General features: G+C 50.7%; 1 protein-coding gene and 1 long non-coding RNA gene across 3 annotated transcripts in view; one reads left to right on the top strand and one right to left on the bottom strand.

Moving 5' to 3' along the window:
* Positions 1-22,359, bottom strand: part of LOC102251363 — a 171,101-nt gene that overhangs the window by 15,917 nt on the left and 132,825 nt on the right. The gene's annotated exons all lie outside the window — the stretch shown is intronic.
* Positions 1-22,359, top strand: part of TGFB2 (transforming growth factor, beta 2) — a 61,317-nt gene that overhangs the window by 5,534 nt on the left and 33,424 nt on the right. Inside the window, exon 2 of one of the 2 annotated variants that reach the window (XM_005879885.2) lies at positions 7,099-7,182. The exons of the other annotated variant lie outside the window; for it this stretch is intronic. Coding sequence (XP_005879947.1) covers positions 7,099-7,182 — 84 coding nt within the window. The remainder of the gene's footprint in view (positions 1-7,098; positions 7,183-22,359) is intronic. 2 annotated transcript variants of the gene reach the window in all.

Raw genomic sequence — 22,359 nt, 5'->3', positions numbered from 1 at the left:
TAATGTTTCTGAGAGTTTGAATAACTTTAATTTTTCTTTAGTGAGGTGTATTAATTATTCTTTATCTTTATACTTTCATATTTCTATGCTTCTAGAAATATGAACTTTTTTTAAAAATATATTTTTATTGATTTCAGTGGGGAAGGAAGAGGGAGAGAGAGAGAGAAACATCCATGGTGACAGAGAATCATTGATCAGCTGCCTCCTGCACGCCCCCTAGTGGGAATCGAGCCTGCAACCCGGGCATGTGCCCTTGATCACAATCAAACCGGGAACTTTCAGTCCATAGGCCGACGCTCTATCCATTGAGCCACACTGGCTAGGGCCCGACTGCATTCTTAGAAGGTTCGTGGAGGAACCTGGCCCTGGGAGAGATGTGCAGGCCAACCACGGAGTTGGGACTCTGGTCAGCATCCCTCCTGCCCACCCCCTCACCCCCTTGTAGGTTTAGTCGGAAGGTGAACTACAAGCCAAGGCGCTGCATGGAAGAGGCTGGAAACGGCCCTGCATCTGTCTTGATGGAGCATTTCCGCTGCTGAGGGATGCTGGAGAGGACGTGGACTCGCCAGATGTGCTCGCTCCCCTTAGGCAGCCCTTCAGCCGGAGGGAGGTTGGGTTCCGTTCCTCCGATTCGGAGCAGCTTGACGAAATGTGCCTCTGGCCAGAGATAAACAAATGTTTCCATTGTCATTTTGAAGCCATATGGTGTGCGTTTCTTTTCCAATATTCTTTAAACCCGGATCTTTTTTTTTTTTTTTAAGCCTAGGAATCCCATGTTCTCCGGGCCTTTTCAGTTGAATCACAGACGAGGGATTCTTTGATGGGTTTGTTTAGGCTGCAAAGCGCGCTTCTGTCTGTGTTTGGGAGGAATCTGAGAAGTTCCGATCAGGCGACAACCACAAACGGGGAGTTGTTTGTTGTTTGTTGTTGTTGTTGCTGTGGCTTCGTTTCTCTTCTGACCTCTCTCATCCGGAAGTGGGTGGTGAACTGGACTGTGGTGGGGCCACCACCTTGCTTCCTGGGTCGGCTTGGTGGCCCCGCTGTGGCGTGAAACACCCCTTGACCCCTTCCTGCCCCCCTCCCTGAATGCTTCTTGGTTTTCACGCCTCTGGAGTGTCTGCATCGATGGCGCTCAGCTTCCCTGGGTCAGGCTCAGTTTCTCCACCTTCGACGATGACGAAGAGGCTGGCCTTCTAGGGCCGCAAGAGGTTGAGGCGGACAGGGGCAGAGAGCACTTGGCTGTGTTGCTGGCTTTGTAGGCCTACGTTGCATGGCAGCCATAACTCATTGCATCTCAAACGCCATGGATTTTAAGGGCCACCATTATTGTATGTGCCCCTAAGAAGGAAACGTCACTGACAATTCACTCTAACGTGCCGTTGACTGTGAGCTAGGAAAAGAGAGATTTTAGACATACTAAAACGTGATTAAACATGGATGTTCTAGAAGCCACTCCCACTAGCCTGGGATGTCTTGGGACCTTCATCTTATTCTTTTCCTGGTAGGTTCCACTCAATGGATCTATTTTCTTTGCACAATCGGATTATTTCTTAGGTGACCTTTGCCACCTAAGGGGCTGGAAATAGGGACTGGCAGGGCTAGCTGGACATCTAAGAAGCCCTTGAGAAGGAAGCCTTCTTAGGTAAGACCGCAAAGGTCTTAGAAAACATGATGATGCTGCGTTGGTAAGGAGTTGAGTTTCTTTCTTTCTAAAATATATTTTATTGATTTTTTACAGAGAGGAATGGAAAGGGATAGAGAGTTAGAAACATCGATGAGAGAGAAACATTGATCAGCTGCCTCCTGCACACTCCCTACTAGGGATGTGCCCACAACCAAGGTACATGCCCTTGACCGGAATCGAATCTGGGACCCTTCAGTCCGCAGGCCGACGCTCTATCCACTGAGCCAAACCGGTTAGGGCAGGAGTTGAGTTTCTTGGACTCGCCATGTTAGATGGGGGGAAGGCCTCATGGTGCTGAGGAAACTGTTCTTTGAGACCAGGACCCCCCCTCCATTCTCTCCAATGAGCTCTTTGATGGGTCAGAAATGTGGGGCTTAGGTGCTCCTTCAACCCCAACGACTTCAGGAACTTAAGGCCAGCGGACAAAGCTTTCTGGATGTTTCGAGGCTGGAACCTTCTGGAAGCCGTCTGGGTGCAGCTGTTGGCTCTCACATTAGCTTGTCCCATGTGTCCCTGTTCACCGGGAGGGGCCCCCTCCCCAGGGGCCTTCCTTGCTGCCCACATGGGGGTCAGTAGGAAGCAGGCTATCCCCGAGGAAGAGCATTGAGGTGCTGAGAGAAGTCAGGGGGAGTGCTTTTTGGGGAGATGTTGTTTGTTTCAGGAAATCTGTAGCATCGTCCCAGTCTTCAGAAAGACAAAGAAAACTGCTGTGACTTAGACGTTGGCTCTGTCCCCGGTCTTCCCCCATCTGACCCATTCCACGCTGACAGATGCCCCATCGGGCCTGACAAGCTGGCTCCCACATAACTGCTCACCCTTCACTTCAGGCTGTCGCTGTCGCAAGCATCTATATTCGTCACCTCATCTTGGGGACAAGAATGCAAAGTTTGTTATCGAGAAAGACAGTATTTGTTAATGCATTCTAAGAGCACAATTTACAGTTGGCAAAACATACTTTTTTTTTCCCCCTGAGAAATGTAACTTAATTTTTCACTGTGGGATTCATTTCAGCATCGTTAAATCAAAGCTTCTCAGACGAAACCCATTAGGGATCAATCATTCTCTCGCTACCACAGGGAACGGCAATAACTTTGTCGTTCTTTCCACTTTGGGTTTTATTAGTATCCGGTCATTGATTTCCCTGTCCACTGACTTACCCTCAGCTTCCCATCTGCTTTGACATCTAAATGACAATACCGTGGAAGTTTTATTTCTTTGTCAGTAACTCTTAGAATTCAGTTGCGGGCTGAGAAAAGCCAAAGAGAGGGGGAAGGGGGAAAGGTGAATGGCTTATTCTGAGTCTATTTTAAAAGGAGGTAACTCTTAGAATTCAGTTGCGGGCTGAGAAAAGCCAAGGGGGGGAGGGGGGGAAGTGAATGGCTTATTCTGAGTCTACTTTAAAAGGAGGAAAGAGCCCTAACCGGTTTGGCTCAGTGGATAGAGCGTCAGCCTGCGGACTGAAGGGTCCCGGGTTAGATTCTGGTCAAGGGCATGTACCTTGGTTGTGGGCACATCCCCAGTAGGGAGTGTGCAGGAGGCAGCTGATCGATGTTTCTCTCTCGTCGATGTTTCTAACTCTCTATCCCTCTCCCTTCCTCTCTGTAAAAAATCAATTATATATATAAAAAAACTAAAAAATAAGTAAAAGGAGGAAAGAGCATCACAGACAGGACATTTCTCTGCAGACGATGGATGCTTTGGTAATGGGACAGGCCCCGGAGCTCTGTCCCCACAGGCAGGCGCACATCGTGGCATCTGGGCGTTGGAAATTGAGGAGAGGGAAGCGGAGAATGGAACATTCCAGAATGCGGACTTGGGCAGTACATGGGCAGAAACAGAGCCGCGTTCTGGCCGTCACCTCGGGCTCGGAAACCTCACTGTCACCCTTAGACATGTCTGTTAAAAGTCATGTTGATGTGAAGAGTCACCCAGCCATTCATTTGTCCCTCCTCACGGGATCAAGCCTTGGGTTGTTGAGGGTGTGCATGGAAATCATTGGTCAGCTCCGTGAAGCAAGTCCTGGATGGCCACCATGTCACCTCCTCAGGGCTGGTGAGAATGAGGTGATTGGGGCCAGTTTGTCTTGGAGAGAGATACATGTCAGAAGATTCCCCTGTCAGCAAACATCACCACCAATAACCAAGCTGTGTGGTTGACTTCATGAGTTCCTCAGTCCTCAGATGCTAGAAGGTGGGCCTTGAGCCAAGCTGACCCCCAGGCCTGGTGCATTTGGCATCAGCGGTGTGCCCTCCCTCAGTACCATTGGCTGGGCCGTCTCTAAGTGGAGTGCAAATTCATTGTGGCATAGCGTGGAGAGGAAATGGTAGGGCCCACTCATGGAATGGCTATCGCCAGAGAGAGGTGTGTGTGGACGGTTTTCGGCAGGAATTGAATTTGAAATGGAGTTTAGAGCACTTTAAAAAATGTATGTGTTGAGAGAGAGAGAAACAGCGATTTGTCATTCCACTTATTGATGAATTCATTGGTTGACTCTTGTATGTGTGTCCTGACTGGGGATCAAACCCACAACTTTGGCACTTTGGGATGATGCTCTAACCAATGAGCTACCCAGCCAGGGCCTGGGAACATTTTTCATGACATTTCATTCTGCTTAAGGGACCATTTGAGCAAGAATGGCTTTACTTCTTTCTTACAGACATTTCTTACAGAAATTTCAATCGTTGTACTGTTGATATTTGGCTCTGTTGACTAATGAGTTTGCCAACCACTACCCTGGGTGATCTGGGACCACTTCAGGGATTCTTTTTTTTTTTTTTTTAATATATTTTATTGATTTTTTTACAGAGAGGAAGGGAGAGGGATAGAGAGTTAGAAACATCGATCACCTGCCTCCTGCACACCCCCCACTGGGAATGTGCCTGCAACCAAGGTACATGCCCTTGACTGGAATTGAACCTGGGACCATTCAGTCTGCAGTCCCACGCTCTATCCATTGAGCCAAACTGGTTAGGGCTCCTCCAGGGATTCTGATCCCATGAAGAGAATGGTCCCGCAACCCCCCGCTGGCCTGAAGAAGGTGCTATTTCCCAGGGAAAGGAGTGAAGTGCCCCCAGAAACGCATAGGGCCACAGTGGGACGAGAAAGCACACGCTGCATATCCTACTCTGCCTCTGTCGGGTGAAACTGAGCTTTCTGTGGAAGGTAACTTCCCGCATCTCTTTCCAGGGGTCAGGCCGGCCCCAAAAGGCTTTGTTTGACTTGCTGATCTTGTGACAAAGCCTTGGTGCCCAGCGGAGCTTCCTGTCTTTGCAGACTGGTTATCTGGGGGGATTTTCTCCCTCAGGAGACTCCGGGGAAAGCTCTAAAATTAGACAGCATGGTTGCTTATTGGGGAGAACGTGTGCACAGATGTCAGCTGGCAAGGGTGTCCGAGACAATGTGATCGCAGGCGCTACAGAGGCCTGGGCGTGGGCTCCTCCCCGCCATGTGGGTCGTCCAGGGTCCCAGGTCCCCGCTAGAGAGGGTTCCACTGGGAGGTGGGACCCGCGCAAGTGTGCAAACAGGTGGCTGGGGATCTTTTGAGTTTGCTGAATGCTGGCGAGGGTAAGCTCCAGGGCAGGGCAAAGTCTTTCCTACCAGTTTTCACGTCGAGAGATAAGAGGCACAAATCTGGAAAACACACAAAATGAGGAATCCATACGACTGCTGTCTTTTGTCAAAAACAGTTCTCAGGTCAGGTCTGCATTGCGACAGGTGTTTCTAGGAGATGTGCCCCCGGTGAATTTCCAGGCTGTACCTGGAGTGAGAAGTATATTCATATTGCGACAGGTGTTTCTAGGAGATGTGCCCCCGGTGAGTGGAAGGGGCGTGAATTTCCAGGCTGTGCCCAGAGTGAGAAGTATATTCATGCCGGGCCTGGAAGGCAGTCAGGGGTTCATCTAGCCACTAGGTTAGGTAACTCACGTATCACATCCCTTGACTACATTTTATTTTTCAGTCTTTTTTATATATATATACTAGAAGCCTGTTGCAGGAAGATTCCTGCAAGAATAGGGCTTCCTGCTTCTTCCCCTTCTCCGCTGCCTCGGCTCCCTCCCTTCTCCGCTGCTTTGCTCCCTTCTGCAGCACTTGGCTTCCTTTATGCTGTCTTTCATCTTCGCTCTGCGCGCCTGTGTATGCAAATTAACTGCCATCTTTGTTGGGTTAATTTGCATGCTCGCTCTGATTGGCTGGTGGGCATAGTGGAGGGATGGTCAATTTGCATGTTTCTCTTTTATTAGTGTACATCATCTCAGCTCAATCTTCTAATAACCTTCAAGGGTTAATTTGCATGTTTCTCTTTTATTAGTGTAGATCATCTCAGCTCAATCTTCTAATAACCCTCAAGGGTCCCCTGACATCCACTTCATTTTACAGAAACAGGGGCCTGGCAAAATCAGGTGATGTGTCCCAAGGTTTATCGGATCTACCTCATCTCATGCAAAAATCCTGTATTTATACCGGACTCGACTACCCTTAGTAATGTTTTCTCTTCCATTTTTGGTGTATTTTTTTTTTCTTTAAGAAGAATATGGTGGGCCATATACAAGAGCTAGTTGCTGCTACTTCAAAGGAAACAAAGTTCCAAATTTCAGGATGTAATAACCACCATGGCCCGGGCCAGCATGGCTCAGTGGTTGAGCGTTGACCTATGACCCAGGAAGTCACGGTTCGATTCCCAGTCAGGGCCCATGCCTGGGTTGCGCGGGCTCAATCCCCAGTGGGGGGCATGCAGGAGGCAGCTGATCCATGATTCTCTCTCATCATTGATGTTTCTATCTCTGTCCCTCTCCCTTCCTCTCTGAAATCAATAGAAATATATTAAAAAAAAAATAGCAACCATGGAAGATACGTTTTATCCCATCCAAGGAGCCCCGAATGTTTCAACTATAGCTGAGCAGCCCCAGACCAATATACACGTGTACTTTGAACTCATTGGAGAAGGAGTTCTCACATGTGGGTGAGAAATGATGACAGGTGGTTTTAAGAAACCCGAAATCTCGGCCAACCAAATGAAAAACAGGCTTTTATTCTTAATAGGTAGTCTGTCTTTCGTCAAAGGAGGTCAAGGCCTTCCCTAGCCGTCTTTAATAGAAGTCAAGGTATTTATTTTAACATTTCGGTATATAAATTGGACATTGTTATTTTAACACGGGGACGTGTTAGAGGGAACGCCGAATCCAGGAGTCTGCCTGCCGGGGAAGGGCCGCCGAAAAGCTGGGCCCAGAACCCAGAACCCCCTGTAAGTGTTCGGTGTCGCGTCCCCTGCCCCCGAGTAGCAGGGACCTTGTATTTCCGGGGAAAATGATAAGAACGTTCATTGAGTCCCTCTCCCGCGTTGCGTCTTTGTATAGCTCTGTGCAAGGCTTCTCGTCAGTCAAATAGCTAATGACTGTGCTTTTTAAAACTCCTAGCTGTCTGCCCAGTTGTTACCACACCCTCTGGCTCAGTGGGCAGCTTCTGCTCCAGGCAGTCCCAGGTGCTCTGTGGGTACCTTGGTGAGTACACTCATCTGCTTTATACCTCCTTTCACGTAGTAATATCGGCTTTATCGCTAGTGTCTGTCTCGTGTGGGGGAAATGGCAGAGGCCACGCAGCCTTGTCGCTGATCCCTCGCAAAGGTGCCCCTGAATTTTGCAGTTAGCCGTCTTCTAGGAGACACACCCATGAATCGCTTGGAAATCCTATGATGGTGTGGTTGCCCTAGTGATGGGATGGATTGTGTGGTGTATGAGATGTGTGTTCCAGGGGTCACAGAGTGATTCAAAATATTGACCCCCATGGAGGGATGGTCTCGGGAGGGCTGACCCATATGACCAGAATGTTGAGGGTCCCCTTTAGTGTGTGTGTGTATCTTATTTGTATCTATGTCCGTATTCCTGGCACATAGTAGTTGCTCAATTAATGCAAAGGAGATTTTTTTCCCCCCTCCCTTTCCTTTGAAGTTCTAGAGGGAGGCCTGTGGGAGAGTTATGCTGCTGTCCTTGTGTGTGACCTTCCTGTTGTCCTTTCTGGGTTGCATGAGAAATGGGCTGTCATGGGTCAAGACCTGGGAGCGTGCCACATGCTCACACCACTTAGCCCGGACTCTCAGGGCCAGTGCCACCTGTCCGGCCCGGGGGTCACTGAAGCCAGAGGTCTCATTCCTTTCTGATTTGGAGCATGAATCAATTCAGCCGGCTTTTCCCGGGTGCCTACTTCATGCGGGGCAATGAGACCACAGCAAAGACGGGATTGAGATGTTGCTGACACCGGAAAAACTCGGTGGCCCGAGGTGCCCTTGACCCGTGCTTAGAAAGAGAGGAAGTGGACCAGTAATGCTGGCCTTGGTTCACGCTGCATGTTTGAGGCTCTGAGAAGGTTTGGATTATATGGATTCTAAATGTGGGCAAAGCTCCCAGATAGGGACAAAAGAAATGTGTTGATTGCCCGCATAGAAGTCTGATTCCCTGGCGTAACCTGCTTTGCAGTTTATCATGCTTAACTTTGCTTCTTAAGAATCAAGGAAGAAGGTGACTTATTCACAGTGGCCTAAGCTGGGATTTCCTAAAACAAAACAAAACAGAAACAAAAAAACCTTAAAAACAAAACAAAACTGATTCTACCGAGATTATACACTTATTTTCCCCCCCCAAAATGCCTCAGAGTGGCTAGCTAGAAGCTGCCACATGAGAAATAAAAAGTTCTCTTTGGTGAGACAGGTTGTATTGTATAGTCCATCTCTAAATGTGTGTTTTATTTCACTGTCTTATTAACTAAGGAGTGAACTGTCTGATCCCCCCGCCCCCAGTAGCTTTCTGGAAAAGAAAAGGGGAGGGAAGGAGAGGAGAAAAACGTTCGTTAAACACCCCTTGGTCCTTAAGACACAGCCTCCTGGTCCTCCCTACGTTGGTCGGTTGGGAAGGACCCCAGTAGCAATGCCATTTTTCTGGAAACCGGCTTAGAGAGGTAGACCCTGGTCCTCTCCTAGAGCCAGCCGGTGTCAGAGCCCAAATCCGAACCCAGGTCTGGCCCCTTGCTCTCCACCACACTGCCCAGACCCCAAACTTTTCATTTGTTTGGCCTTCCTGTTGCATCCCCTCGGGAATCCTGCCCCTCAATGTTGTCGTGGTCTTACCTACGACTCTGGATCGATTTCCTTTTCCTCTCCCTCCCTTAGGAAACACGGGAGAGAGAGGCCTCCCAGGGGTGAGGGGTGTTCTGTGTGTGGTCGCTCTTCCCAGACACGCCTCCCTCGGGGTGGCTCTCAGTCAATGCAAGCTGCCCTCTTTCTCTGATGAAAACACAGGAGGAACCCACCGTGGGGACATCAGGAGCGCCTCCCAGGGCGGGGACAGGGAGCGAGGCGGAGGCTGCACCCAGAGTCCCCCCCACACCCCGCTTCCAGGCCGCTGGGAAAACCCTGTAGACCCCTCTCGGTCCTTCCACGCGAGACTGCTGAGCGGTGGGGCCCTGCGTTTTATTTTTTGTTTGTGTCTCTGTTCTTAGAAATAGTAATTGAGTAAAAATGTAAGTGAGCCGATGCCAAGCGGCAGGCGGCCAGGGTCAGGGTGAGTTTCTCCATGCTGCGTGCGGCCGGCCGTGCCAGGCAGCTCCAGGGCCATCGCTGTCACCTTGCATGACCCTCCCCTCCGTCCCAAGGAGCCGCTGGGAGCGGCTGGAGGCAGCGCGGGGCCGGGGGCACCTCTTGCTTTTCTCACTCGCTCCAACCTGGGGGTGCTGATCACGGCTGTGCTGGCCCCAGTGATGATGGGACTGGGGGCCCCCAGGCTTCCTCAGCCTTCAATACAGGATGGGATCGTTGTTTTTTAAAAGTTATTTTTATGGATTTCAGAGAGGAAGGCAGAGGGAGGGAGAGAGAGAAACATCAATGATGAGGTAGAAACATTAATCGGCTGCCTCCTGCATGCCCCCTACTGGGGATCGAGCCCGCAGACCAGGCATAGCCTCCTGCACGCCCCCTACTGGGGATCGAGCCCACAGACCTGGCATATGTCCTGACCAGGAATGGAACCGTGACCTCCTGGTTCATAGGTCAAGGTTCAACCACCACCTGCTGGGTGGATGCAATTGTTCTTGCTCCTCACAGGTTGTGTGGTTGCTAGAGCTTGTTTCTCTTGTTGAAGTCATTATCCCCTCCCTCCGCGCCCCCCCGACCCCCACCTATTGGTTAGGATGTTAGTCGGCCTGAGAGGTTTTCTAATAAAACATAAAAATGCAGAAGATAAGCAACAGTCTGTCCAGGAATGAATGGATTAAGGGTCGTGAAAGTGATTTCAGGTTTGTTTGGGTGTTTTTTTTCTCCACGAGTTTACTGAGCAAGAGGCTTTAAGGAGCTGGGGGGAGATTTAAAGATGGTGTTCCTCAGAATATCTCCCGAGCCCAGCCGGATGGCTCAGTTGGTTGACTGTGTCCCTGTGCACTGAAAAGGTTGCGGGTTCGATTCCCAGTCAGGGCACATACCTGGGTTGTAGGTTCAACCCCCAAATGGAGCACAGATGGAAGGTAACTGATTGATGTCTCTCTTTCTTTCTCCCTGCATGTCCTCAGGTGAGGATTAAAAAATATCTATATATATAAAAGCCTAAACGACTGTTACGACCAGCTGGTAGCTATGACGAGCACTGACCACCAGGGGGCAGACGCTCCATGCTGCCCCCTGGTGGTCAGTGCACTCCCACAGCCAACCTCCTGTGGTCCCTCCCTGTGGTCGGTCAACCTCCCTTGGCCCTTCCTCCTGGCTGGCCAACCACCCGTGGTCCCTCCCCCTAGGCTGGGCAAGATGGCCCTGATTGCTGGCCAGGCCGAGGGACCTCACCTGTGCACGAATTCGTGCACCGGGCCTCTAGTAATAATATAAAAAGTGTCTCCTGAGGTGTCTTTGGAAGTAGATTCCCTGGCCTCTCCCAGACCTGCAGAGGGGGTGGGGCTGGGGTGGGCGGAGGCCAGCAATCTGCATATTTGAGTGGCATTTTGGGTCATTCCTGTGTCACTGGAGTTTGTTGCTGCTCTGATTGGGTGGGTCTGTTCACTGCAGTCCCAGCCCAGAGGATTCAGATCCCACGGGGCCTCTTCCACCCACTGGTCCTGCAAGTGCAGGGCCCTCAATCCACAGCCCAGCCACATCTCTCCCCGGACTGTCCATTTCCCCAGATGCACACAGATGTGGAGGTAGACCTGTGAATCACACGCACCACACCTATTCACCCCGCAGGGGATGGTGGTGCGTGTGCAAGGAAGTCAGTTAGTCACACGGGGAGAGGGGTGGACGCCTAGTGTGGAAGCTTCGCCTGGGAGCGAATTCTCCCACTCAAAGTCCTTCACCTGGGCAACGGTGGAGTGAGGAGATTTTCAAAACCAGTGTGTAATGTGTACGCAACATCTATTTTATAATGTATAAACCGACGGCTAGAGTTTCACCCCCTGCCGACCTCTTCATGGCCCGAATCCTGTTCTGGGACATTCCATCGGGTGAGGCTCCAGCCAACAGTGGGATGTAAACTCTACTCTCTTGGCCAAACTCAGGCGTCGAGCCACTGCAGCTTTCGCTTTGGAGTTTTTCCTCCGCCAGAGGTTCAGGGCAGGTGAAAATCTGACCGGCTCCTCAGGAGAAGAGTTAGCGCTGAATGACTTGGTCTTTTCTCCTGTTTCCCTGATGCTATTGTGGAACCATCCAGAACAGCTGCTCTCTAACTGCTCTAGCGCGTTTCTGGCCGTCAAATGATTAGAGAAATGCCCACGTCTGCAAGACAGGCCATGTTGCTAAGCAGCCCCCATGGCTGTTGAAGTAGGAAAAGAATGAAGGAGGGTGTGAATTCTGCTGCCCGACCAACAAGCCTTCAATGAAAAGAGTCGACATTGACTATGAGTAGAGAGTCTTAAGATCAATGTCAAATGTAGGCAGAGCTCGTGGGAAGACAGAGGTCAAGAGAAGACCTTCCTATGGCAGATGAGTTCATTGAAGAGTATTTGTGGCTTGTGTGTCTGCCATGCCTTAGGCACCCATCTGGGCACTAGTGATACCATCAGTGAATAAAACAGCCCAGAACTTTGCCTTGAGGAGCTCCCCAGGCTAGAGGGGGAAGATAGACAATGCATTGAAAAGATAAGAGATGGTAGGATTGGAGAACTGTTATGGGGAGAAAAGAATAGCAGGGGTGGGGATGGGGAAGTGAATTGCAATTTCAAATAAGCTGGCCGAGCCCAGCTGGCGTGGCTCAATGGTTGAGCGTCGACCTATGAACCAGGAGGTCACGGTTCAATTCCCGGTCAAGGGCACATGCCCATCTCCAGTAGGGGGCGTGCAGGAGGCAGCGGATCAGTGATTCTCATCATTGATGTTTCTCTCTCTCTCTCCTTTTCCCTTCCTCTCTCTGAAATCAATGAAAATATATCTTTAAAAATAAATAAGTTGGCCGGGAGGGTCATCAAGAGGGTGGCATTTGAGCAGAGACTCGGAGGAGGTCAGAGAACAGTCCGGGGCTCTCTGGGGAAGAGCATTTCTGGCCGAGGGGACAGCTGATCCCGTTGCTGACGTGTTCCAGCATTATCAGAAGTGTCCTGGGAGATGAGATTAGAGAAATCACGACGGACAGCTCGTGTAGGGCCTTGGAGGCCATTGGCAAGGCTGGGAAGTTTCCTCTGATGGACGGGGTGGGAGAAGGGTGGCATTAGCCCAGGGGTCCTGGAGGCGGCTAAGTGGGGCACAGCGCCCCAGGTGAGCAAGGCGGTGGCAAAGAGCCAGTGCCCGGCCTGTGGAATTCGCCGCAGTGGCTGTTGTGGAGCCACCGAGCGTGGATGCTCTCTCACTACTGTCCTCCTCTCGGCTGCGTTCCCAGGAGAAGCTAGACTGTGAATGCCACACAGACCCCACTTGACCGGAGTTCTTTCTTTAGCAAATAATTTGGGAGGCAGGCTGCAGGGGCTTCTGGATGTAGAATATGTTTTGGGGGGATTGTTTTTCCGGAGTGAACGGAAAGCCACCCCCTTCCTTGCTGGCAGGAAGCTAGCTTTGCACCCTTCTGGGTATGAAAATAGCCTCCCGGGTCTCCCGTCTTGTGCCGACAAGTGTGGAAGGACAGCTGTTGGGTTTGGTTCTTGCTGGCACGCCTGGGCACAGCCATCAGCGACTCGGTGGCCAGGGACAGGTGGCACTAGGCTGAGAGGTGGCCACGCGCCAGCCTAGGAGGATGACAGACCACTTTGCGTGTGTGGAGTGGAGAGTCGGGCTTAGAAGGGTCTCTGGATTGTCCAGCTGGGCCCGAAACGAGGTCATAAGCCAAGGAATTTGCAAAACTATGCCTCTTATCAGTCAAAAAGCATTTGTGTTGGACCAGAGTTTGCTTTCTAATTTTTAAGTTTTGAACATCAAGGCTTGACCCTGGGAAGCTGATATCATCCCTCCATCAATCTGGACCAGTGAGATCTGCCAGGAGATGGAGGGATAGAGCATCGACCCGCTTGCAGGGGCCGGCAATTTAGTGAAGAGGTCAGGAGTCCAACCTAAACAGACACAACCGAGAAGCCAACGCCGTGCGGTTGCTCCTAAGGAAGGCGTCCGGGAGGTCAGAAGAAGAATTGCTCACTTTGGTCTAGATCTAGAGAGGTCATGGGAGGCTTCTCGGGGGAGGTGACATTTGCTGCTTGAAAGGCGACCTTTGAAAGTGTAGTTTGGCAGTGGTCAGGCAGCAATGGGAAGCTGCTTACGTTTCCTGGGAGGAGAATGTTTGCCCTTTCGTGTTGTTTTTCCCACTCTGTGAACTTGCAGAACTACGCTCTTGATGAACCACGAAACGGCAGAAGCACTTAGCGTGGTCTTTGAAAAAAGACTGAGGTGTTGGGAGACCCTCTTGGAAATACTGAGGCTGGAGGACAGGGCCCGACGGTCCTAGCGAGCCTGGGTGAAGCAGAGTGGGGACATTCAGGAACTTCATTGACCTGTTGCATGTAAACTCCATTCTGCCATGACGGGCGTGACATAATGGGACTGTGTGGAATATAGCATTATTTTACAAGTTCAAGGTCACTGTCTTAGCGCTCTTTCCCTCATCTCAAGCACAAAGATTGGGGGTTGGCACTGCTCCATGACATCTTCGTGCACTCACGGCCGGGCCATGAGAAGTGGCAGTTGCCCCGCCCACATCCCATTGGCCACGCCCAATGTCACTAGCACAGGAGGGGTGCATAAGAGAGGGACTATGTCGCCATGGACCCAGGAGAGAGAGAGACAGACGTTTTGAACAAGGGATACCATCTACCCCAGTAGAAGTAGAGTTGGGGAAAAGAGAGATTTCACTCGTGTTAAAAATTTTAGATACAGCAGTCCCCCCTTATCCCAAAGTTTCGCTTTTCATAGTTTCAGTGACTTGTCCTCAACGGTGGTCCGAAAATATTAAATGGAAAATTCCAGAAAAAAACAGTTCACAGGTGTCAGGTGGCCCTCCATGATGAAATCTCTCAATAGCCTGCTCCCTCTCAGACACGAGTGTCATTCTCCTTCATCCTGATATGAATTGCTCCCCCAACCGAGACGCGTTCGCCTGGTGTGAGAGGCACGCAAGTCCTGATATGTTGTGGGAAATTTATGTGTCAGGGAGAATCTGGAATCGGGCTTACCGCCAGAACATGTAGGGGCGTCCCTCAGCCTCAGGCCCTCCCATTGCCACCGCGGTCCCGACATGCCCGCAGGGGCTGGCGGATGTGTCCGCAGAGAGGACCCAGGGTAAGTCTGCACGAGAGCGTACATCTGCGGTGCTTACCTGTTTGCTGGGAGCACACAGGAGCGCGGTGTTCCTGGTTCCTATCTCTGTGTGTGAGTTTCATGGGAGCGTAACGATTTAAACATCATGGACTATGTTCTTCTCCAGAATCCTGTCTACCTTGAACCTGGGTCTCCTGACATTGGCCTATCAGTAGATCACTCAGACCAGTGGTTGCCAACGTGGGGCACACGCACCACAGGGGGGCAATTGGATGCTTAAGGGGGGCAATTCGAGAATGAGTTATTACCAGTGAATTTTTTTGCATTTCTTATGGTTCTAAGGGCCTCATATACAGCATATAAATATATATTGTGACATATTTACGTATTCCATTTCTCTATTATGTTTTGAAACTTTATTGGCTATTTTTTCCTATCACTTCATATTATTACTTTTTTTTTAAAGAAAGTAATAATAATTTTTTTTTAAACAATTTCTTAGTGATTTCCTCCTCAGGACTCCAACTGTCCTTTGGTTCTTTTCTTTTTCTCTTTCATGGATGCCATGTTCTTTGGAAGCTTGTTTAGACCAAGTGAATGGCCTTTGAGGCGTCCTCCACGTGAACAGGAGTCCGCTTTCTGAATAAGAATTAGATGTCACGGGGGCGGGGGGGGGCATCAGGATTTTAGAGATGCTGAGGTGGGGCGTGGCCATCAAAAGGTGGGGAACCACTGGCCTAGACACACGCTCCTCCCTGCTGGTCCAGTGAGCAAACTGGGAGATGCCTGGCTGAGGGAGGGCCTCTCCCGTGTGACTCTGGACACAGGGACAGCCATCCATGGGCGCCGATGGCCCCTGAGCGTGCCTGGAGCTGGCAAGTTCACAGTCACCCCCACAGCCTATTCTTAGCAGCAGCAGATGCCCGATGCTGCACCCCGCCCCGGGGGTCAGCAGTGGGAAAGAGCAGACAGAAACGAAAGCATTGTGTTGCCCAGGCCAGACATCTGCGCCTCTGAATCGCCCCGTTGTGTGTTTGGATGCAACTCCTGCAGCCGTTCCGTTGACTGTGAACTTTGTCCACCGGCTGGAGCCTTAATTGGTTTCGGATCCTTCTGCAGTCGCGAGGGGCAGGCCACGCTTTTCTAACGTTGGCTGGGATGGTGTCTTTGCTCTGAGGTGGAGCGGACGCGTCTGTGTTCAAATCACGGCGGGGGTGGCCTGTGTTCACAAGGCGGCTACTGACCTCGTCCGTGGTCCACACGGAGGGGCGGGGAGGGCAGCGCCCTGGGGAACTGAGGCCACGGCGGCTTCGAGGATTGTTTATTGTGGTGTGATTGTCAGGGAGAGAGCAGATGGTTGCTCCCCAACCGCACGGATGAAGCACCAAGAACGGCTAACCGACTAGGTCCGCTGGTCCCGCGGCAAAGACTCAGGCTTAGGCTTCCGAGGTCAAAGCAAGCGGGTCCTTTATTAGAAGCGTTGATCGAGCGTCAGGACTGTGGTCTGTGCTTAGTAGCTCCAGCCCAGAGATGCTCAACCTCACTGGGTGTCAGAATCACCTGGGGGAGAGGGGGAGGCATTTAACAAATATTCGAGCTGGGGTGCACCTCCAGCAAGTCTGACTCAGTGGGTCTGGAGTGGAAGCTGGTGTCAGTTTTAAAGAGCTCCCTGGAGGATTTGAACCTGCCGCCGGGGTTGAGAACCTCTGTTTTGGGGGTTTACCCAGCTTTTGCTAAAACGGATTTTTTTTTGTCTAGTTGTCCATGTTATCATAGGAGTGAATTTCTCCATGAAGCAAAGGCATATAGCTGGGTGGGCGTGTTGATGGATAAAGAGGACAGATTCTGTCTTTAGAAATAAAAGGAATAATAATAGTAGTGAGAGCTATCAGTTATTGAACACTTATATTAGGCACCGTGCTAACCTCCATGTTACCCTTCTAGCAGAAACACTGTTATTGCTCCCAGTGATAAAGGGTTAAGGAAACCAAGGCTCATAGACATCAAGTCATGGCCCCACAGTCACACGGCCAGTAAGTGGTAGAGCCAGAACTTGAACTTGGCCTGTCTGACTCTGAAGTAACCACTGGGAGTGTGTGATATAAAATCCTGAGGAAACCCTAAGAAATGCCATCGTCCATTCCCAGCAGTCCTACCTGTCCCCAGTCATGGGAAGAAATGATTCAGGCACCCAGTAAATATTTGTTCAACGAGGGAATGAATGAATTTTGCAAATAGGGGCCATGAGAGAAATAGGGCTTTGTGTATTGCTAAGGGCATTTTGGGAAATGAGAGAGGCCTTCACCCATTGGCATGTCCCCAGTGTCTCCAGGGGGAGGCCCCATGGCCTGGGAGCCCCCTCCCAATTGCCTACCTGCGGGAACTTTCTGGAAACTAAGCATAGCAATATTAATATCCTTAAAAAATATCTTATTCTCAGCCTTATTGAAGGATATTGCCCCTTTCTTCTCTCTCAGTAGCGTTTTTCATATGATCAGTTAGGAAAAGTTCAAAGTCCCCTGGGCAGGTGGGAGCAGGAGAGAACCCACGTATCAGCCCCTGGGAAAGAGAAGCCCAGCCTTGACCCATTCTGGCCTTGGCCAGCCCTGCAGGGACCCCTGGATTGGTCCCTGCTCCCTCTCTGAGTCCCAGCTGCTGTCGCCGGAGGTACAAAGGGACAGTCAGGCTTGTGTCTTGGGTCCTTGGCCAGACAACACAAGTCGTTTTAGGGCTCTTGTTCTTCTCGTGGCAGCCTTATTTCTGCTTGAAACTCTAGTAACACTTGCAGGCTGAACCAAAATGGCTTTTAAACTCCTCTCTGGATAGAGTAGGCGGGGTTGGATTAGTACTACAGCTTTTAAGCATTTTTTTTTTTATTATTGCTAAGTATCCAACAGGCTGAACGGAGGAAATTCAAGTCTAACCCTGGAGGGACCCCTGTTTAGTCATCTGTCTAGACAGACGCACTCCTATAATGGGCCTCTCTGTTTCTCTCCTTTGTTAGAGCAGACGGTGGTCCCTTTCTTTCAACTCCGCGAAGATGTCAACATTTGTGTGTTTTTGTGTGTGTTTTTTTATCCCAACCTACTGTTGATAAGCCAAGAAAGTGACTCACGCATGAGCCAAAGATGACTCTGAGTGTGACAGCGAGTCTGTGATAGAGAAGAAAGAAAACACAGGCTTTGCCTGAGGCAGACCTGGGGGAAGTCCTGACTGGGTAGCATGGGGCAAGTCAGTCACCCTGTCTGAACCCCACTTTTCTCTTCTCGAAAATGGGAATTCACTTTTAAAAACCTACTTCTTAATGGCACTTAAAAAAAATTATCCAGCACACAAAAATGCCTTGCATATGAAAGAGATTAAATAAACTCATTCATTCATTCATTCATTTGTTCTCACTTGAAGGGGATCAGTGGAGCCTTTAACTTTTTTGCTTTCCTATTCTGACAATCATAGAAGCCAGAAATTCCACCCCACGTTTTTAATTTCAAGTTGGCATACACCGAGATGAAAGCAAGTGATTTTTCTTTTAAAGTCTAGGGGAAAAAAAATTAAAAGTGGTACCAATTTCTGTAAGAGGAAAATAATATCAGAGATAGTGTTTAAAGGTTGGTAGGAATAAGAAGGCAGAATGACACCCATTGTCCTATCAGGAGGGCTTAAAACTCTCAGACCTTGCCTAAAAGGACCAGTTGTGTTAGTAATAATTTCTACAATGAAGTGGCCCATCTCTCTCTTATTACTTCACTTTAAGCCCTGTCCCTGAAAACAATGATGTGGGATTTTTTCTTTGTCTTATTCCACTTAATTCCATAAATATCCACTGAACATACTAGTATATGGCCTCAAGGGCTCGGTGCCTGAATCCCACAGGTGGGTGAGAAGTGAGACAGGTAGGGCCCAGCACCAGCAGCCCGGAGACCACACACCCAGGCACAGACGGTGGCCCCCTGTCTCCACTCACACAACATCGGATCGGGCACGGCCCCTCTTCAAGCCTCAGTTTCTTACCTTCCACCAGAACGCCATTATTCCCATGGCAACGTGGCCCATGGCATGCCCCTCAACCCTGGCAATGTAGCTTTCCTTTTTCTTTACATTCTTTTTATTGTTATAATCGCATGGTAACTGCCCTCAATGGCTTACAGCCTATTTGTGGAGACCGGTTTGTACACTAACCACCCTACACAAAGCAAAATAATTTTTAAAAAATCGCTGAATGGTATTTTCACACAGAGGGCCCTGGGAATGCAAAGGCGAGGTGGGTGGTTAATGAAGCCAACTTTTCCGAGACGTGACCCCCTCCCTGGAGACGTGAGCCACGGCCTTCCAGGGAAAGGCAGGTAGAAGGCTCAGCCTCTTCTCCGGCTGAGAAAGGACAGAATCAAATAATGTCTGTTCAGAGCAAAGCTCTTCACATTTCACGGTACAGTTCACGACAATCCCCTACATTGAAATCCCATTAGGACCTGGTGCTTCACGCGCCTTCAGATGCCGCACGGCTGAGTCATGTCTCTCTCCGTGCAACTGCGATCAATAAAACACCCCAGTAAAATGTGGTTAACCACCGGGACATCCCTCCTCAGTCCCCACCCCCCAAATCAGCGGGGTGACTCATCCAACTCGGGGCACCGTCTCCTGATGGTCTCTACACTCAGGGAGACTTGGGCTTCCTCCATTACCAAGCCCTGCCCGGTGCTGGTCCCCCGGCCCGTGTGGCACAGCTTGACCGACTCCTGACCCCTGGCAAGCCCAGTCCTGCCCTGTGAGCTCGGGTGGCTGTGGGCGGGGAGAAACTCTGTCCGATGTCATGGGTGTGCAGGAGAGATGCCACCTAAGGATACAGCCTGCGGTCCCTAGAGGCCTTGCTGAATGCCTCTCTCTCTCTCTCTCTCTCTCTCTCTCTCGGCCATAGCTCTGGCTTCCTCATGTCACCTCTTCGACATGCATCCTGAGCTGAGCCCCCCCTCCCCATGAGCTGTCCCCTCCTTACTTTTATTTATTAAAATATATTTTTATTGATTTCAGAGAGGAAGGGAGAGAGAGAGAGAGAGAGAGAGAGAGAGAGAGAAATATCAATGATGAGAGAGAATCATTGATTGTGGCTGCCTCCTGCACACCCCCTACTGGGGATCGAACCCGCAACCTGGGCATGTGCCCTTGACTGGAATTGAACTCGGGACTCTTCAGTCCCCTGGCCAACGCTCTATCCACTGAGCCAAACCGGCTAGGGCCCCTCCTGGGTTTTACTTCACTGTGTATATTGCAGTGTGTTTTCTTTTTCCCACGCAGAAGGGACCTAGGAAACAGCATCAGTTGCGAAGGCACCGGGAGGCCTCGGGAGGACAGAGGGGAAGGAGTGGGAGGGAGGGCGATAGAAAACAGGTGTGACAAGGGCACAGCGAGGCCTTTCCCTGCTGCTGTTCGGGCCTGTGGCCACTTGAGCAGCACCTTTCGGGCCAGCGAAGCCACTCGGGTGTCTGTACCCAACTGTGGCTGCCCTCCCAGCATCCTCGAAACAGGACCTTCTGTCACCCGCAGGGGAAGAGTGGCCTGGCTGTGGCCCTACTTTGGAAAGCTGACCAGGACACTGTGGTTGGTGTTGACGCTTCCTTCCTTCCTGGTGCTTGCAAAGGCTCCTAGATAGGCCTTTGGCAGGAGGTCTTACTGACAGGTTCTTCGTTAGGTGTCTGGGAGATGAGATGAAGCCAGTTGAAAAGGGTTCCCTCGCCCAGCCGGCCTGGCTCAGTGGTTGAACGTCAACCTATGAACCAGGAGGTCAAGGTTCAATCTCTGGTCAAGGGCACATGCCCGGGTTTCGGGCTGGATGCCCAGTGTGGGGCGTGCAGGAGGCAGCTGATCCATGATTCTCATCATTGATGTTTCTCTCTCTCTCTCCCCTTCTCCCCTCCTCTCTCTGATCTAAGTCCTTGAAGGTCTATGTTTAAGTCACCGGCTGTGATATGACTTAATTGTATCGTTTTTCTCGACTTGCTTTTGGTCAGTGGCCAGCAGTGGGCCGATAAGCCCCCCTGCACATAACTTCTTTTATCTACTTAAGAACATGTCCCCTTCGGCTAAGCCCCTGTACCTGCTTTCTCCCAGTCACACTTAATAATAACAATGACGGTAATGACGATATTAATGACTTCTAGTCAGTGCTGCTTAAACTCCAGGTATGCTCAGCGCTTTAGAGATAGGAGTCATTGATCCTGGCCATAATCCATAGGTGTTATTAATTTCTCCATTTCACATTAAAAAAAAAAGAGAGGTGCCTAGGGAGATGAATAATTTGCCCAAGGTCAATGTCCGTGAAGTGGTAGACCCAGGGCACACACCCACCATAGCTGCATCTATCATCCTGACACGTTCCCACTAATCGGAAGGTCAAGTCACTCGCCAGGCATGTGACACACCGCGGGGCAGTGTTGCCCAATGGTTAAGGACACAGACTCCAGCATGAAATTGCCTAGGTCTTTTGTTTGTGGGGGAAGGCAGTCCCCTCTGGAAGCGGAGTCCACCTGGCCTGAAACCTACCCATCATTTACATATTGGAAGCCGATGGGGTGTGTATACACGGGGTGCTCCTTGGGGTCTACAATGCAAAGAGCCATCAGCACGCCCCCTTCTCTTTAGATGACTTTTAAAAAAGGCAACACACACACAAAAAATGAACCCCTTTGATTAGCCAACAGTCCCGATGTTTAGAGTGGATTATAATCAGCAGAGGGAAAAGGTGCCAAGGGCAGAGTCAGGGGAGGCCAGGCAAGGAGATCCCAACTGTCCTCCCCAGGGGAGTTACATGAATAGTGTTTATAAGTCTCCTAGCAACAATGTGTGACAACATTCATGGAGCACCGCCTACCAGGGACACTCACCTACCCCTTGGTGTGCAGAGATTTTTGTGGGGGGGGGGGGGGGGGGGGGGGGGGGGGGGGTGGAGGGGGAGAATGGGAGGAGAGCGGCCCGGCTGCTGGCCAGGGAGCTTGAGTTCAGAGGAATCCCTGGGTGAGTAGGTAGCTGGGAAGGTGAGCAAAGAGTCGCCGGAAGTGGCCCTTTTGCTGGCAACTGGGAACCTAAGAGGAAAATAATAATAGAGGCCAAACGTTGGGGTGCTCCCTGGGGGCCAGGCACAGAGCTAACCATTCCTGCTTTCCTCCTCCATCCTCCCAGCTCCCCATTTTACAGATGCCAAGAGTAAGTGGCTTGCCCAAGGTCCTGCTCCGAGGTGGGTCTTGATTTTCACTTCAGTGAAACTGGGGTGGAGAAGGGATAAGAGTGGCCAAGTCAGGCCACCAGGAACCAAGTCGCTCTTGGCGTCCTGTGTGGGTTCTGGCGTCCTCTAGGCCTCCCAACCCCCTGCAACATGGGTGTCACTCCCACTTAGAGGAGGAAGCTGAGCCCTAGAGGGGTGAAGAGATCTTTGCCCAAGGCCAGCTTAGACGAGGCAAGGCCAAGGGTGTCATCTGGGTCTACTGAGTCCCAGACCTTCAATTGTGAGTCACAGCACGTGTCTGTTAGGCGCCAGTGCCAAGGTTACAAAAAAAATCAAACCTGCCCGGCCGGCCGGCGTGGCTCAGTGGTTGAGTGTTGACCAGTGAACCAGGAGGTCACGGTTCGATTCCCAGTCAGGGCACATGCCCGGGTTCGATCCCCAGTAGGGGGCGTGCAGGAGGCAGCCGCTCAGTGATTCCCTCTCATCATGGATGTTTCTATCTCTCTCTCCCTTTCCTTTCCTCTCTGAAATCCATTAAAGAAAAAGTATATTAAAAACAGAACAAAACCCCAAGCCCTCCACCTCTGGACCAAGCACAGCTCGCTGTCATGTTCCTGAAAAACCAGGGGCTTGGGGCAGAGGTCTAGCCACCCAGTGTCGAACTCCCTATGCCCATCAACAGAGCTAGTAGATGAGAAAATGTTATTAGGAGTGTGTGTGTGTGTGTGTGTGTGTGTGTGTGTGTGTGTGTACACACAG

This window comes from Myotis brandtii, unplaced genomic scaffold (assembly GCF_000412655.1).
Source record: "Myotis brandtii unplaced genomic scaffold, ASM41265v1 scaffold612, whole genome shotgun sequence".
NCBI lineage: Eukaryota > Metazoa > Chordata > Mammalia > Chiroptera > Vespertilionidae > Myotis > Myotis brandtii.
This window is presented reverse-complemented; position numbering and strand designations above follow the sequence as displayed.